The sequence below is a fragment of the Bufo bufo genome, chromosome 6 (genome assembly GCF_905171765.1).
Source record: "Bufo bufo chromosome 6, aBufBuf1.1, whole genome shotgun sequence".
NCBI lineage: Eukaryota > Metazoa > Chordata > Amphibia > Anura > Bufonidae > Bufo > Bufo bufo.
Genome location: NC_053394.1, coordinates 275,603,855 through 275,623,071, shown reverse-complemented (window position 1 = coordinate 275,623,071; position 19,217 = coordinate 275,603,855). Strand labels below are relative to the sequence as shown.

Sequence of the window (19,217 nt, the reverse complement as noted above, 5' to 3'; positions counted from 1 at the left end):
TTACTCATCTGGAAAAAACACAGTGTGACCTCTAGCTGCGGTGATTTTCTGTGCACACAGGTCACGATGAAACCAATCACTGGTCTCAGTGGAGATGTCCTGTGCACTACTGAGGCCAGTGATTGGCTGCAGCGTTGACCTATGTGCACGGAACGACGCCGCTGCAGCCAGAAAGATGACATCAGCAGCGGGAGGAAGGAAGTTCAGCACTGGAAGAAGCAGGGGAGAAAACTAGCAAGTATCCATTCATTTGTTATTTTAAGCCATTTAGGCCTCCTGCACACGACCGTATGGCTTTTTCAGTGTTTTGCGGTCCGTTTTTCACGGATCCGTTGTTCCGTTTCCGTTCCGTTTTTCCGTATGGCATATACAGTAATTACATAGATAATATTGGGCTGGGCATAACATTTTCAATAGATGGTTCTGCAAAAAACGGAACGGAAACAGAAGACATACGGATGCATTTCCGTATGTGTTCCGTTTTTTTGCGGACCCATTGACTTGAATAGAGCCACGGAACGTGATTTGCGGTCAATAATAGGACATGTTCTATCTTTAAATGGAACAACGGAAACGGAATGCATACGGAGTACATTCCGTTTTTTTTGCGGAACCATTGAAATGAATGGTTCCATATACGGAACGCAAAAAACGGCCAGTAAACGGGGAAAAAAAACAAAAAAACGGTCGTGTGCAGGAGGCCTTACAGGGATGCTTGAGTTTTTATATAACTCAGACAGAACTCTTTAAAATGCAGAACTTTAAAAGTAGAATAAAAAAAAAATCCAAGAAGAAAATAATTGATATTTGGTATATTTTTTTGGAGTGCTTTGAATCACACTTACAAGACAACCCTGGCAAGTTCCTTTCAGCTAGATTTCTCTTGAACAATTCCAAGGTAATGAGCAGTGGTGTCTTTTGTAAAAGTGCTAGAGCGCAAGCCCTAGAGATGACAGAAATCAGATTTGCAATAATATAGGAAATGTACATTTTCCAATATGCTCATTATGTCAACACTGCTTTAACTGGCATAGAATCCAACACTCCAGAGTATAATTGCTCTGCTCTGATTTTCCATTCAAGTTCAAGTTCAATCCCGCAAGGATTATTACAGCATTTCATAATGCACCCACACATTAGAGCAGTATAGAGAGAGCAATACAATGTACTGCTGAAGAGACAGGCACCCTGCATGGTGTATGCGGGAAGGCAATTGTGATCTATGGGCAGATAAAGGCCTCTTGCACACGACCGTATGGCGGTCCGCAAAAAATACGGATGACGTCTGTGTGCATTCCTTTTTTTTTGCGGATCAATTGAAATGAATGGTTCCGTATACGGTACACAATAAACGGAACGGAAAAGGCAAGAAGCCAAAATGAGATGGAAAGTGATGCATTATTATATAGAATCAAAACAAAAAATACTATTCCGATGGCAGGGGTTGCCTACTAGAGGCGACCACTTTCCATGTGTGAATAAAAGTTATATTAATTTTTTTAATTTATTTAGAAATACCCTATTTTTCGCTCTATAAGACGCACTCCTTTCCCCCCCAAAGTGTGTGTGTGGGGGAGGGGGGGGGGGGGGGGGAGTGTCACTGCATCTTATGGGGCGAATACTAAAAAGCACTTTCATTAAGGAAGTGCTCACTAGTACCGGAGGACCAGGAAGCAGCAGCGCTCTCCGTCCTCTGTACTCATCGATTCCTGGTCCTCTGCTGTCAGCATTTCTGTGACTGCGCACAGAGTGGGGACGCTATGTGACTGTCTGTTCACAGCACAGCCGCAGCAGGAAGAAAAACGAGAGCTGGATCCTGGGAGCCCACAGCATCCGGAGTAGGAGAGATAAGTTGATATTTATTTAATTATATTTGCTCTGAGACATGGGGGTCTGATCTGAGCAGTGGCGGTCTGAATGGGGTGTCTTATTTATATTGGGGCTCATATCTGAGGTTTGATCGGGGGACTTTCACCGTGGGGTCTGATCTGATGTCTGATTATGGGTCTGATCTGAGGTCTGATTGGTGGTCTTATTAACATTGGGGGTCTGACTGGGATTGTGAGCTAAGGTCTGATCTGATGTCTAATGAAAAATATTTTTTTCTTATTGTCCTTCTAAAACTAAAGAGACCCCAGGAACAGGGTATAGGAAATTAAAACTTTTACTATTAATCGCATAAAACTATCTCCACACCAAAAAGACATACAATACACAAATAATTCAATGTACGCCTGGCTGAGACAGCATGTAGCACACTACTAAAAGTGAATGGGACCAAAGAAAACAATGTAAGGGGGAAAAAAAAGAAAAGAAACAAATCTCACCAATCCAGATGTGATGGATAGTTGGGAGGATGTGGATTGTTCACAGATCCCAAACTGAATCTGGTACCCCGGCGTGCTCTCTTGGATACGTAGTCTGTATAGAGCTGGGCAAATTAGAGGTTCTTCATTGTAACACAGGTAGACGGACGGGTGATTCCTGGTGACTTGCAACAAAGCGGTAGCAGGAACAACTGGCCCTATATTACCCTGTAAAGATGGAGAGAGAGCTAGCAATGCCCTACCTATCTATACAGAGCACCCGCCCCAAAAGGGGCGACCCCATCCAGATACCTGTCCCTAGACCCGGGCAGAATCCCTAATGTACCCTAGAAAGATGTTCCCGACGTGCCACGTCTCATTGGAATAACTCATCAGGGGAAACAGGCACTCTAAGGGTATGCTGAGTATATGGTAAGCTAAATACACAAAAAAGAACGTTGAGTACATCAGTTATGCTGAATACAAAAGTATGCTGAATACATAGGTTATACTGAGGACAACAAACGAGGGGGCCCAAAAGTAGGGAAAACAAAGAAATCAAAAAACAGGACTAAGGGAGTAATTATACTAGACTCATCCCATGGTTCAGTGGAATCAAAGGACGCAACAAGTCCCCAAAGAAGTTGCCCTGTAATGAACAGGGACTAATGATAAACAATTATAGTGACGACCTGCCTGCCGGTGGGTAGGGGCTGCATGACTTAGCGCCAAGTGTGTCCTCCTCCAAAACCTAGGTGTGTTTTATGGGCCAGTGCGTCCTATGCTGTGAAAAATACTGTAGATCAAATCTAAAAAGGCATTATTAAGCCCCCTGAAAACGAGTCCAGTAAAAGTATAGAATAGAAAAAGGCATGTTTCGTGCAGATTATCGGGAAAGAGTGTTGGTATGAACGTTCATCCTCGATAATCCGGTGGTGTAAAGCCACCATTTTTGGTAACTGCCCTTAGAGTGAATCTCACACCAGTGAGCTCCTTATCACCCAATTAAAATGCTGTCTTCCGTTTGTTGATCCGAGGCTCCGTTCCAGAGTTATGATACTTTTTCTTACTACATAAATTAGGCTTTTGGTGCAATGAGGGTGTCACCATTGCTCTTGTTGCACCCAAGCTCTTCTCCTTACTGCTTTACCACTGCCTGACCGTGTCCATCAGAGCAACGAGGGAGAGGCAGGCCACAGAAAGGAGTGGAGTTTGGGTGCAACAATGACGCCTTTGTTGCACAACGCTTGGTATTACACTTTTTGTAATGTAAGGTGAAAAAAAAAAGGCTTCTTTGTCTATTTTTTTTTATATTTAACACAATAAATGCATTTTTGAAACAAAAATAAAAATCATGTTAGTACAATTTGGGGGGGCATACGCCTTTATTATCGCTTGGTGTTGCACTTTTGATGTAAGTGATGTTTTACTTTTATTTTTATTTTTTCTCTATTTAAAAAAAATAATTATTTTTTTAACTTTATTTTGGGAAAAGGACGCTTTTTTTTTTTACTTGAAACTTAATTTTTTTGTAAAACTTTATTTTTTTAACTTCTTGTTTAACTTTATTTTTTGTCCCACTCTGAGACTTCAACTTTTGGGGGTCTGGTCCCCTTTACAATGCATCACAATATTTCTGTGTTGTAATGCATTGGCTGTAAGTGTATTACACTGTGTAATACACTTACAGCCTGCTTCCTGTGAGATCCAGGGGGCTGGATCTCACAGTCTGTCACGGAAGGCAGCCACGATGCCTAAGGAAGACATCGGGCTGCCTTCCCTGCCATTGGGTCCCAGTCACAGCAGTGCGGGGACCCGAAGGCTACCCCGCACCCGGCAGGATCCCGCGGTCAGCTCTCACCGCGGCAGTGCGAGGGTTAATGTGCCGGCATTGGCGGTTTCACCAATGCCAGCGCATACAGCAGTGGTCCGGGTATCAGTGACTGCCGGACCCCTGCTGCTAATTGGGCGGGCGCAGCTCCTGTACCCGCCTGATGAGCCCGCCGTACATGTACGGCGCTGGTCCTTAAGTCACGTCCACCAGAGCCATACATGTATGGGGTTAATCAGGTTAACCACAGCTATGAGTCTATGCTTGTGTTTCCCAACCAGTGTGCCTCAAACTGTTGCAAAACTACACCTCCCAGCATGCCCGCACAGACAAAGGCTGTCCGGGCATGCTGGGAGTTGTAGTTTTGCAACAGCTGGAGGCACGCTGGTTGGGAAACACTGTTCTATGCAAACAGTTGTATAGGGAGGTCACTGGTGACAGATCCCCTTTGACTCACACAATTGTAGTTCCCTATGATGCTGTAAGCTCAGGTCTGTAAACCCGTAGTCGGGCCAGGAGACCTGTCTGAAATATGGATGCATAATCTGTCTGTAATATGCTCGTTTGGACCATATCCATCAATTTACAAATCATTGCTTTTTGCTCCAAAAAGGATCATTGTGAAGCCCTCATCTAAAGCCAACACAGCAGAACCTAACCCAAGCCCTCTCCTAAACCTGAGTCAACCAAAACCCAACCTCACTTGAAGATCTTTGGCAAAATCTCAGTTTTCATCTTGAGCAACAACATGAGGCTTACCAAACAGATGAGGCCCTCAACCCAAGAGAGCAAGCAACCACCCGAGCATTACAGGCTCTCTTAATCAGATGATTAGTCAAGGACCTCAACGCTTGGCTTCTTCCAAATAGTCAGAAATAAGCCGATTTCTTATCTGGTCCTTTACACCAAAAGCGAATATCTCTACAGTCCACAAGCAAACATGTGAGAATGGGTTAGCCAACCTTCCTTATTACCCTAGTGTACAGTGCGAGTCTGATGGAAGTAGATGTATCTAATCATTTTAGGACTTTTTTTTGCCCTACCTAAAATATTTCTACAAATGGCATTTCTCGGCCGACATGTGTTTTTGATGTGTTCTACCGCAGCCCACGGAACAGAAATGAAACCTTCTGCCAGTTCCAGTGACATCAAGGGAATACTACGAGGAATTTCTCCTGCTCAGGGTACAGACATGAAAGTGCACAGCTAACCTAGTTAGGATATAAAATTGGGCAAGGAGGACTCATTCTCCTGTAGACTGATGCCAGGTTTTGCATCCTAGCAACTGCCTGCTCCAGATCCTACAATATACTTTCCTAAAATGCCTTGGAGATTCCTTCCACTTGTATTGAAAACCTGTCTCCAATGCGTAACATGCAAAACCACCGCAGTAGGATTTGCCAACCTTTATTGCAAAAAAAAAAAAGGAAATGCAACAACGCCACACAATTCTGCAAAATGATTTTTTTTAAATACATAAACAGATATAATAAAATACAGATAGGATCACACAGCACAAAACTAAACTGGTCCATTGACATGTCCGTATGTGTTTTGCGGATCCGCAAAACACAGACACCGGCAATGTGCATTTTCCCATTTTACGGACCGCACATCGCCTGCACTCTCATAGAAAATGCCTTTTCTTGTCCGCAATTGAAGACAAGAATAGGACATGTTCTATTACTTTGCGGAACGGAAGTGCGGATCCGCGGATGCGGACAGCACATTCCGGCCCTATTGAAAATGAATGGGTCTGCACCTGTTCCGCAAACGGATGTGGACACATTTTGTGGACTTGTGAATGGACCCTAAGGCTACTTTCACACTAGCGTTTTTGCTGGATCCGGCAGGCTACTGCTACTACAACCATCTGCATCTGTTATGAACGGATCCGGTTGTATTATCTTTAACATAGCCAAGACGGATCGGTCATGAATTCCATTGAAAGTCAATGGGGGACGGATCCGTTTTCTATTGTGGCAGAAAAAACTGATCCGTCCCCATTGACTTGCATTGAGGGTAATGCCGGATCCGTCTTGCTCCACATCCCAGGACGGAAAGCAAAATACAACATGTTGCGGTTTGCTCTCCGGTATGGGAACGCAACTAAACGAAACGGAATACATTTTGGAGCATTCCATTCTGTTCAATTTTGTGCCTATTGACAATAAATGGGGACAAAACAAGCGTTTGTTTTCGGTATTGAGCCCCTATGATGGAACTCCATACCGGAAAACTTAAACGCTAGTGTGAAAGTAACCTAAAATCGCGACCCAAAGTGACAACCTTTATAGCAACAATCGGATCATGGACATGTGCTGTCTATGGTCCCCACAGACAGCACACATATCCATTGACTTAAAGAGGACCTGTCCTTGTTCCTGACACACCTGTCTTAGTAACTACACGCATTCCCCATGTAATAACAACTCTGGAGCATCTATTCTTAAGGCTCTATGTTGTGCCATTCCTTGCAGTAAAGGTGTAGATGGGTGTTACCAGTTGGGGGTGTGTCCTTGGACAGTGACACCTGCAGCACTGATTTGACAGAGTAAGACACACCCCCTACTGGTAACACCCAGCAGACTGCTGGCGATTTATTTGTAAACTTCTAGCAGGAATAATACAATATTGCGCGATTCTGTATGCCACCATTCTAAAATACTGCTTCCACGCTGCCGCTCACTCTGGGACTGTACGTGGAATATGCATCCCCCTTTGGAGGAAATCAGACTCATCACCGGACTGTTAGAAACTGGCCCTTTGCAAGTGGTAATGAAGATGTTTCCTGGAGCCCCATGGCAATGCCTTTACCCAGACGGCATGGCGCCTTCCCACAGCAGGGGTCCATGAACTTTTCAGCAAGAAAATATATCATAAGCTATAACTAATTTCTGGTACAGCTCCCATATTAATCACTGAAATAACTGCGTTCTGTATAATGTGGCAATCGCAGTGAGTCCAAACATCCCACCACTGATAGCCAGCATTCCCACATAACCCCCCCATATATTTGGTATTAAAAAGAGCGGCATGATGAAAACATGTTGGGCCTCGAATATCCATTAGCGTGGATAGGAAGCCACGGAAGCCATTAATATTTCATGTTTGCCAGCGGAAGGAAAGAGGTGGAGTACACATTGGTAATCCACTGCCAGATATAGGAGTTCTAAGACGCCAGTCTTAATAAATGTGCCCGTTTGTTTTTTTAAGCTGGAGTTGGTACCTTTTATTCCGACTGACTCCTCAACCCTGGACGAAGCGCCGCAATTTACATCGTATTTGCAGTTTTGTCATAATGTCAGTGTGTAGATAAAAATCATCAAGTACAGGATGCAGGCGTACATCCGATATAATCTAATCTCTGACAAATGCATAGGAGCCCATTCATATAGTCCCTGGGGGTGGATGTGCATTAAGCCTTTACTGTTTAAGTGTTCTCTGTATACTACGTCTGATTCACTGTAGACTTCCCAATCCTTGGAGGACCCATTCATCAGATAAGCATGCAGATGGACTGTTAATAGGTACTATATGACCAGCTGATGGCCATAGGGTCTGGTTGAGACTTGTAGCATTTGTTCCTTAAAGGGGTTGTTGTCCCACCTCCAACATTGGTGTCATATTGCTAAGATATGCCACCAATGTCAGGTGTGAGTCCCATAGCTAGCCATCTTCAGAACTCCCATAGAAATGAATTAAGGGTGGCTCTGCATGCGCGGTGCGCTTCTGTTCACTTTGGGAACCCCATTCTAGAGACAGATGTGGGACCCATAACTATCAGACATTGGAGGTAAATATTCCACCAGTGTTAGAGGAGAGACAACCCTTAAAGGGGTTGCCCGGGTTCAGAGCTGAACCCGGACATACCCTTATTTTCACCCAGGCAGCACCCCTGATGCTAGCATCGGAGCATCTCATGCCCAGATACGCTCCCTTGCCCTGCGCTAGATCGCGCAGGGCACAGGCTCTTTTGTTCATCATAATTCTACAGGGTGGGCCATTTATATGGATACACCTTAATAAAATGGGAATGGTTGGTGATATTAACTTCCTGTTTGTAGCACATTAGTATATGTGAGGGGGGAAACTTTTCAAGATGGGTGGTGACCATGGCGGCCATTTTGAAGTTGGCCATTTTGAATCCAACTTTTGTTTTTTCAATAGGAAGAGGGATATGTGACACATCAAACTTATTGGGAATTTCACAAGAAAAACAATGGTGTGCTTGGTTTTAATGTAACTTTATTCTTTCATGAGTTATTTACAAGTTTCTGACCACTTATAAAATGTGTTCAATGTGCTGCCCATTGTGTTGGATTGTCAATGCAATCCTCTTCTCCCACTCTTCACACACTGATAGCAACACCGCAGGAGAAATGCTAGCACAGGCTTCCAGTATCCGTAGTTTCAGGTGCTGCACATCTCGTATCATCTGAAGGCAATCGTCTATACTGTGAGGATACGAGATGTGCAGCACCTGAAACTCAGTGAGAGCCCACCCATCAGTGCCGGTGACGTCGCCGGGCTTCCTGGCAGCCCCATGGAGAGCCTGGTTCATTACTGAAACTCCTAAAAATGCCTTTTGCGCAGGGCAAAGGAGAGCATCGGAGCATGAACTGCTCTGATGCTCAAGTCAGGGGGGCTGCCGGTGTGAAAATGGAGGTATGTCCGGGTTCAGCTCTGAACCCGGACAACCCCTTTAAAAGTGAACCTCTGGTTTACAGTAAAAAAATTCCGGTAGCGATAGATCATTAATATGAGATCAGTGGAGGCCCAACGCCCAGCCGACCAGGAGTAAGCGCCAGCAGCAGGTTCCAGAAGTAAAGTGTTTGGGACAACACAATGTAGTGGCCATTCCCTGGTACTGTAGCTCAGTTCCCAATCACTTTACATCTATACGATGTCCCAATTTTTTTTTTGGGGGGGGGGGGGGGGGGGGGGAATTACACTGACCCATTCATTTATATGGGGTCAAAGATACTTTTGTATTTTTTGGCTGATCTATGTGGCCCCTCCACAAATTATAGAACATGTCTTATTCAGGTCTGTTTTGCAGACAAGAATATCGCTTTCAGTAGATAGGAGTGAGAAAAATGCAGAATGCACACATAAGGTATCCATATTTGGTGGACCCGTTTTTTTTAAGACATGACAGGGTGCATGATGACGGCACTGTATACTGTTTACTTCCAGAACCTGCAGCTAACAGCTGATATATAGGTGTGGCGGTTGGCAGACCCCCATGATTTCATATTGATCACCCATCATTCTGTTTCCAGTTCCATCCACTGTCAGGTTTCCAGCGCTAGCGGCTGCCTCAAACAGCTGATAGTGGAGGTGCTGGGTGTCAGACCCAATCAGATACTGATGACCCGAGGATAGATCATCAACATCTAAACCCTTAGGCTAGGGCTACACGACGACATGTGTCACGTGACATTTTGTCGCACGACAGTTTTTTATAACGATAGTCTATGGTGTCGCATTGCGACATGACACGACAGTAGCAAAAAAAAACATCCAAGATGGATGTTTCTGCGACCATCGCGTCGCAGTCACAGCATGTCGCAGTGCGACACCATAGACTATCATTATAAAAGATTGTCGCGCGACATCATGCATTATGTTGCAGTGTAGTTGTGCCCTATGCGTCACATGACACATTTCGTCGTGTAGCCCTAGCCTTAGGCTAGTTTCACATCTATGGCTGTGCTCTCCAGCAGGCTGTTCCAGCCGGGAATCGGTCAGACAAAAGACATTGTGTGCAGCAAGGTAGCGGTCAGATCTCTGCCGGACCCCATTATAGTCAATAGGGCAAGGCGGCTTCTCTGCTGGAACAGCCTGCTGGAGAGCTCTGCTTAAAAGGGTTTTCCAGGATCAAAACCTTTATGGCCCATCCTTAGGACTAACCCGAGATCATCACTGATCGGTGCAGGTCATGGAAATGAAGTTCTGACGTGTCACTATCATCTACCACCTTGTGCTCGCTCACATGTTCCATCCAAAGTCTCAGTGGTATCTAATAATAAAGACTACACACCCCGCACAGACATCTTGCTAAAGACGTCAACAGTACACAAGTCACATCTCCAGGAGGTTCCAATCCAACCATCCCAGGTCATGTTTGCTCCTCCTGCTCTGAGAGCAGGCACTGGGTACACATCGCACATTGTTTGTCTCAGAGCTGTGATTACAAACGTTTCCGTGTTCCGCAGTCACAATTAGCCGGGTAATGAGATGCCACTTGGATGTGACATGCAGGCACTTCCTCGCCAGGCATGCAGGTGTCATCCTGACATATAGCAGATTACCTCTACAGTGCCAGCTTTACATACGGTATCAAAACTGGTGCAAAAGAAAAATGGGAGGAGTTACTCATAGCAATCAGTCAGCGTGTAGCTTTCATTCGTCAAATTACCTTTTTTTATGTACACTTTAATCAGTCTTTTTTTAAAACACATCCCATTATTTTCAGTAGTATTCATTTTTACCTCCAGACCGCAGGGGTCAGCCACTTCCGGCACTCCAGATGTTGTGAAACAGCTCCCAGCATGCACACTGGCTAGTCTGTTCTCAACATTCTGATAGAAGTGAATGGAGCATGCTGGGAGTTGTAGTCCGAGGTGCCAGAGGCTGCTGATCCCTTCATCCAGTTTCACACGAGTGTGTTCAGTCCAGGAAACATGCTTCATGTGATGGCCACATTTCCCGAAGTGAGCACTCCTCCAGAACTCACAGGATCGTCACGATTTATGATGCTGTGAGTTCCTGCCCGACTGCAGGTCTACTGAACTGTAGTCATATATAGCTGTGATTACAGTACAGCAGACTGGAAGTTAGGCAGGAAATCAAAAGCCATTGGGGGTCATTTATAAACATCAATATGCCAGTAGTCTTTATAGCAGGCACACGGTGAGCTAATTTATGACAGACTAAGCAGAAGGGAAACAAAGACTTGCGTAAAAAGTCGGTCTTTGTAAATGGCCCCCATTATGTTGCTGTGAGTTATGGTCAGACAAGCAGTGGTCGGTTCAGGAAATGCGGCCACCACATGGAGCTTGCTTCCCAGACCAAACTTGTGTGAACCTGGCCTTAAGGCTACTTTCACACTGGCGTTTCTGGGTCCGCTTGTGAGATCCGTTTCAGGGCTCTCACAAGCGGCCCAAAACGGATCAGTTTAGCCCCAATGCATTCTGAATGGATAAGGATCCGTTCAGAATGCATCAGTTAGCCTCCGTTCAGCCTCCATTCCGCTCTGGAGGCGGACACCAAACGCTGCTTGCATCGCTTTGATGTCCGCCTGACGATGCAGAGCCAAACGGATCCGTCCTGACTTACAATGCAAGTCAATGGGGACGGATCCGTTTTCACTGACACAACATGGTGCAATTGAAAACGGATCCGCCTCCCATTGACTTTCAGTGCAAGTCAAAACGGATTCGTTTGCATTATCATCAACAAAAAAAAATAAAAAATCTATATATTTTTTTTTTTGTTCATGGTAATGCAAACGGATCCGTTCAGAACGGATAAAATCGTTTGCATTATAGGTGCGGATCCGTCTGTGCAGATACCAGACGAATCCGCACTTAACGCAGGTGTGAAAGTAGCCTAAACTATGGACAACTTTTGCAGATAAGCACCACCACTGTTACATGAATAGCACTTCATGGACCATATTCACTTATACGGGGGTCAGTCGGGTTCTGTTGAGTTGTACGCCATTTTGCCAGAGAAAAAATAAATAAATAAAAAGTCCTGCATGCAGCATCATTTTTATCCATCAAATCTGATGGAATTGGCAACAGAGGTCCCTGAAGCCTGACACAGAAGTGAACGGAGCCTACTGTAGTATCCCAGTTCTAACAAGTTATCCCCTATCCACAGGATAGGAGATAAACATCAGATTGCTGTGGGTCCTGCTGCGGGGACACCTACCAAATCATGAGAATGGGGGCTATGTACCCTCATCGAAATGAATGGGGCGAATAATTGCTTTTCCAACACTGGGTACACTGTTCTTGTGATGGGTGGAGGTCCACAGATCTGATGTGGATAGGGTATAACTTGTTATAAATGGAATACCTATTTACTTCTGCAGCGAGTAACATATATACAGAGACCCAGCAGCTGATCCAGGAGCTAAGAACTCCCCATCAATAAAGTTCTACCCACAAAGCACCATCTACGTTGCCAGTCCCACGTTTTCTCATTTAGGGGCCCAATGCCAAGTGCTTTTATACAATAAACTGATGAGACAAAAAACAGAACATCTCATGGATGTTGGCATGGCCATGGGCACTGTGCACACTAACTCCAAAGCTTTGGTTTATAACAGAACAGAGACTGAACCAGGCTGGGTGAGCTTGGGGTACCCCTCTAAGGACGCAGTTCTCCCATCACATATCTGGGAATGAACCAGGCGGGATGAGCTCGGGGTGCTCTGCCATGATTTGGGTATACCCCTCTAAGGACGCAGTTCTCCCAACACATATCTGGGATTGAACCAGGCGGGATGAGCTCGGTCACGATTTGGGTATACCCCTCCCTCCAAGGGCACAGTTCTCCCAACACATATCTGGGATTGAACCAGGCGGGATGAGCTCGGGAGTGCTCGGTCATGATTTGGGTATACCCCTCTAAGGACGCAGTTCTCCCATCACATATCTGGGAATGAACCAGGCGGGATGAGCTCGGGGTGCTCTGCCATGATTTGGGTATACCGCTCTAAGGACGCAGTTCTCCCATCACATATCTGGGAATGAACCAGGCGGGATGAGCTTGGGGTGCTCTGCCATGATTTGGGTATACCCCTCTAAGGACGCAGTTCTCCCATCACATATCCGGGAGTACATTTACATTTGTGCACTGGTGGCCCAATGCAAAATGGGCAACCTGAACCTCTCCATGCCCAACCTGTGAAGACTTATTATACTAGAATGCAGTAAGCATTTGCATAGAAAAGGTCCAAATATGTACCCAATATTCTGCGGGCCATGACCACCGACAAGAATATGCTGAGTACCCTGCCCCGCTCTGGGACGCGCTCCTCTTCCTGTCCACAGCAGCTCCATCTGCAGCACTCTCCTCATTCACGAACACGCCGCCAAAAAGATATTCCATATTAATACTGACATATTTTATTAATGAGATGCTTCCTACCAGAAATAGCTCAGAGATGCAAGTCTGCCAGAATGCAGACAGGAAAGCGCGAGTACAAAATCCCAGCACCTGGACAGCGCTACGCTGGATTTACGGACGTCGATTGGTCTCCGCCAGCTGTCCTGTAAAACCACACTGACACATACAAACAGTGGGAGACTACAAACACATTCTGCCCACGCCGGGTTACTTCTAGTGCATCCCTTACTTAAAGGGGAAGCCCGCCAAAGAAAAATAATTGTATCACAACTGACTATCCCTTTTCCGACACCATCACAGGTGTCATACATTAAGGCGCTATTCACACGACCGTATCCGTTTTGCTATTTGAAAAAATAAATAAATAAAAAAAACACACACACCTGCAAAAAAAGGATGCGGTCCGTGTGCATCCTGTGCTTTTCGCGGGTCCCATTGCATCAGCGTATATTCAAAACAATTAAGAATTGGAAATGTTCTATCCTTTATCTATTTCTGTTGAAATGAATGGGTCTGTGTGCCAACCCCAAAAAACGTGCATAGGACGCGAACCACAAATCCGGTCAGGTGAACAGCCCCATAGGGAGTTTACATCTTATATCTCTAGCATACGCCATCACTTTATGATCGGTGAAGGTCTGACCTGTGGCATTCAAGTTCCCGACACAATCAGGTGTTCGGTAGCATGTTTAAAGGGGTTTTTACAAGAACTGGTGACCTATCCTCAGGATACGTCATCAGTATCTGATTGAGGGTCCGACAACCAGGACCCCCACCGATCAGCTGTTGGAGAAGGCAGTGGTGCTGCTGTGAGTGCCGTGGCCTTCTCTCTGCTTTTCCTAAGCCAATGACGTCACATTTATCGATCACGTGGCCTAGGGGCAGCTCAGCCCCATTCAAGTGAATGAGGCTGAGCGGCTATACAATGGCGCTGTGCTCACAGGAGCTCCGCTCCCTTCTCAAAACAGCTGATCGGCGGGGGCTCCGGGTGTCAGACAACTACCGATCAGATACTGATGACCTATCCAGAGGAAAACCCTTTTAATACTGACCACCTATCCTCTGGATGGGTCATCAGTATCTGATCGGTAGTTGTCTGACACCCGGGACTCCTGCCGATCAGCTGTTGGAGAAGGCACCAGCACTCCTGTGAGCGCCGCAGCCTTCTCCGTGCTCACCAAGCATTGTATAGCTGTACGTGGTCTATGGGGCTGAGCTGTGCCTAGGCCACGTGACCGCTGAACGTGTCTTCACTGGCCTAGGAAAAGCTGAGAAAAGGCTGTGGCGCATAGTTACTTGATTAGAAAACGTTCTGGATAAGGCCTCACGACCGTATGTCCGTTTATCCAGATCGGATGTGGACCCATTCATTTCAACTGAGCCACAAAAGATGCGGACAACACACCGCGCGCTGTCCAAATCCGTATGCCTGTTCCCCTAGAACATGTCCTATTCTAGTCCGTTTGGCGGACAAGGATAGGACATTTCTACAGATGTTTGACATGCACCCATGAGCCCTAACAGATGGAATAGTACTACTACTTCCGTTATCCGTCAGGGGGCTCCGAATTTCATAACTGCATGTCATGGTCTCCATTAATAAATTAAGATTACATATTCATTTTAATCAAATAATGAGAAATTCCATTTACGTTGCTGGATTTTCGCTCTAGGAGACACATCCTATGTAACTCCTCGGGCATGGATGCTTAGCTACAGGGGAATCCGACATCCGATAAATGCCAGGGGGCGGCCCCAGAAAACCCTGCTGGCTTGTCCCTCGCTCAAGACAGATGACGGGGAGTTATCTCATCCAAACGTGGTTAGCTACACATTTATCTGCAGCCGCACATTCACCGGTCTGTCCGCTCGCTGCAAGCATGGCATGTGAGCGCAGGGCACACAGCAGATGCCAGGGCTGGGGCTGGCACCTATTACTATACAGCGGCGGCGCAGAGGAGGGTGGCATTGCCCCTTGATCATCGTGTTTGTCCTTAAATGACGTACATGCCAACATAGACCACGGTGCCAACCGCCATCTGGGAAATTAGGTGACTGGCATCATAGGGGGAAAAAAAAAAAATCAATGACTGAAGCATGGGGCGGGTGTAATCAGCGTGTCACCACTGACAAGGTGAGGATAATACTACTCCAGGGAGGGTGAGGGGCACAGGGATGTCCTGGCACTGCAGTAGAAAGTTGTCACACTGCCTGTCTGAGGGGCCACTGTCACACAGCACATGTGCGGGGGCAATGAACTGCGGCTGCTGCCTACAAGTGCACTGCAGATAAGGAGCGCTGTCACTGACACTGGAGATACACGGACTGTCAGCGGATGCCCTGCAGCAAGGGAGGCTCCCTCCCCCCCAGCCTGCGCCCACTCACCGGGGAGGAGGGGGGACACCGCCACTAGTTACTAAAGCAACCAGCGCTGCAGCACTAGACGGGAGTTCCCAGGACACCCCGCCCCGGGCGACTCCCTCCTTCTCTGGGCACAGCGCATACACTTTCCTTCCTATCCCGTCAATGTCGCCTCTGACTCACCGTCCTGTGAGGCCGCTGTCTGCTGACTCCAAGTCCGGGAAAGCCCGTGGTCAGCCCCGCGACGCTCCTTGAGAGCACCAGCAGCCGAGATCTACCTGCCGTAGCCGCCATCTCTCAACTGGAAGCGCTCGGGACCTCAGCGCTCAGCCGGCGCTGAATGGGCGTGACTAAAACACGCCGCTCAAAAGTGACAAGGCCAATGAAAAGAGCGGACCGGCAGTGTGGGCGTGACCAAGAGGCACTTAAACCGCCCGGCTTCCGGGATTGGGGTGGAATGGGCGTTGATTTGCGCTTGTCAATCTTCTTAGCACCCGCCCACAAGTGGGCGGTATATACGATCTGTCAACGAGCCCCGGTCTTAGGAAGTGAAGGTTGAGTTTGTGCAGACACTCAGCCTGTCCTATTGGAAGGCGTGAACTCAGGGTATAGAGATAAGTACCGGTACTGTCACACTAGCGTTATTCTTTTCCGGTATTCAAATCCGGTAAAGGGTCTCAATACCGGAAAAAAACGTATCAGTTTTGTCCTCATGTATTCTGAATGGAAAGCAATCCGTTCAGTATGCATCAGGATGTTTTCCGTTCCGTCCCTTGTACGGTATTTGACCGGCCAAAATCCCAGAACACTACCACACTTGCCGCATCCAGCATTAATTTCCATAGAGATGTATTAAGCTGGATCCGGTACCAAGTGTTCCGGAAATTGCTGCGTTGCCGGATCTGGTTTTCCAGTCTGCGCCCGGACATAGGAGGAGCTACTTTTGCTTGCCGCATCCAGCATTAATTTCCATAGAGATGTATTAAGCTGGATCCGGTACCAAGTGTTCTGGAAATTGCCGCGTTGCCGGATCTGGTTTACTAGTCTGCGCCTGGACATAGGAGGAGCTACTTTTTCTTTTTGACCTTTGATCTAATACCAGATAAGACGGATCCGGTATATTACAGATTAAAACAGATTAACGTTTGCATAAGGTTTACCGGATCTGGCAGGCAGTTCCGAACAACGCTAGTGTGAAAGTACCCTACCTGAGGTGGCAAAGACTTAGGGTTCATTCATATGTCCGTAGGTGTTTTGCAAATCCGCAAAAAACGGACACCGACAATGTGCGTTCTGCATCTTGCGGACCGCACATCGCCGACACTCATAGAAAATGCGGACAAGAATAGGACATGTTCTATTTTTTTGCGGAACGGAAGTGCGGATCTGGAAATGTGGATGCAGATAGCACATTTTGGCCCTATTGAAAATGAATGGGTCCGCACCTGTTCCGCAAAATTGTGTAACGGATGCGGACCCATTTTGCAGACGTCTGAATGGACCCTTACGGCGCTCATACCTGGGAAGTGCTCCATCATGGCCCTGTCTCATGGCTAAAGCTAAGGCTTTCCATAGTGATCTGTCCAAAAACTGGACCAGCACCTAAAGGGAGTCTCTGCGATTTTATCCTCAGGACAGGTCGTCAATCAGATCAGCAGGGATCCAACACCCTGCACCCCCTACCAATCAGCAGTTTCAGGAGGCTCTAGGGAGTGCTGACGCCTCTTCCTAGGCAAGTGATGTTGTGTTCAGTCACATGGCCTATGTGCAGCTCTGTCCCATTCAAGTGAATGGGGCTGAGCTGCGATACCAAGCATAGCCGCTATCCAATGGCTGGCGCTGTGCTTGATAAGCTGTGAGGGGACTGCGGCTCTCACAGGAGCACCAGTGTCGTTTCAAACAGCTGGTCGGCGGGAGTCTAGGTTGACCGCAGCCAATCAGTAGCCTGAAGCAGTGCACTACGTGTTGTCACCACTGTAGCCAGGTCAGCAGAACGGGATCACTGGGAGAACCGGAGCAGAGTCACGGGATCTGCTAGCCTAGGTAAAGGTCTATTTTATTTTAAAGGGAGTCTGTCACCTAATCTGAGCCATTTAGACCGCTCAGATCAGGTTATAGACTCCTTTGACCACATTGCAATGGTACCTTTATTTGTGCTGTCGCTCGCCTCCTCTTATTATTACCTCCTCCTCTCCCTCACAAATCTCGCGCCTACACCGCCCCGCCCCTTCTTTGGCTTTACTGCAGTCCTCTGCTGCGGCTAGTTACTTCCACCAACTAGATTTCGAGCTATGGACCCGCACATGCGCAGTCCAACTCCGTTCCTCTGCCCATAATGGGCACAGCAGTGCGCAGGTGCGGGACAAGTGTGGAGCTGCGCAGGCATGAGATTTGTGAGGGGGAGGAGATAATAATAGGAAACGAGGGCAGGCCAGAGGGGTGAAATAGGTGTGGTTTTCTGGGCACATTGCCGAGGGGCCAGGGCACTTCCTGCAGTAACGCTGCCTCTGGGCACTTGCCGAACCTCATTAGCATTAGTTTTAAAAGTCTTTTTTTGGGATATTTCTCAACCAGGGCTTGTGATGGCAACTTTTTATATCTATGTACCCATTTACATCTCCTTCTTTGAAAAACGTTTTAGTCTTCAATCTTCCATCCTTTATGAATATGGTTAAATCCAGAAAATGTATTACCTTATCACTTATGCTGCTAGTAAATTTTAAATTCCAATCATTTCTATTGAGGTTACAGATAAGCATTTCCAGACCCTCTTTACTCCCCTCCCACACTAGCAGACAGTCATCGATATATCTTCGCCATACTTTTAAAATCCCCCACTGGGTACATTTGGAGAGGATCGGGTCAATGTACCTTTTTTCCCATGCTGTCATGAAGATATTTGCGAAACTGGGCACGAATTTCGCCCCCATCGCTGTCCCTATCCTCTGCAAAAAAAAATCAATATATTCAGTTAGTCTGCTAGCAGACTAACTGAATATATTGATTTTTTTTTTTTTGCAACTGTATGTGATGAAGGCACCGTCTTATTTAAAACATACAGGGAGCACTATTGAGTTAATAAAGAAGTTGGGACCATGTGGTGACAATGTTTGGTTGGCGACAGCCGATGTCACCTCTTTATATACTATCATTCCCAAAGATTTGGGTTGGAGTGCAGTCAAGGAAGAATTAGAGGGGGATCCACATATGTCTACACTACAAGGGAGTTTTATTATGGAATGTATCGAGTATTGTCTGACTCACAATTATTTTTGGTTTAATGGAGAATTATATTTGCAGAGGATCGGGACAGCGATGGGGGCGAAATTCGCGCCCAGTTTCGCAAATATCTTCATGACAGCATGGGAAAAAAGGTACATTGACCCGATCCTCTCCAAATGTACACAGTGGGGGATTTTAAAAGTATGGCGAAGATATATCGATGACTGTCTGCTAGTGTGGGAGGGGAGTAAAGAGGGTCTGGAAATGCTTATCTGTAACCTCAATAGAAATTATTGGAATTTAAAATTTACTAGCAGCATAAGTGATAAGGTAATACATTTTCTGGATTT

At 46.4% G+C, this 19,217-nt stretch overlaps 1 protein-coding gene across 1 annotated transcript in view; it reads right to left on the bottom strand.

The window, feature by feature from the left end:
* MCU (mitochondrial calcium uniporter) overlaps positions 1-15,969 on the bottom strand; it is a 111,306-nt gene extending 95,337 nt beyond the window's left edge. The window contains exon 1 of the mRNA XM_040436441.1: positions 15,829-15,969. Within this exon, the coding sequence (XP_040292375.1) occupies positions 15,829-15,939 (111 nt within the window). The 5' untranslated portion in view covers positions 15,940-15,969. The remainder of the gene's footprint in view (positions 1-15,828) is intronic.
* Between the last annotated feature and the right edge of the window lie 3,248 nt (positions 15,970-19,217).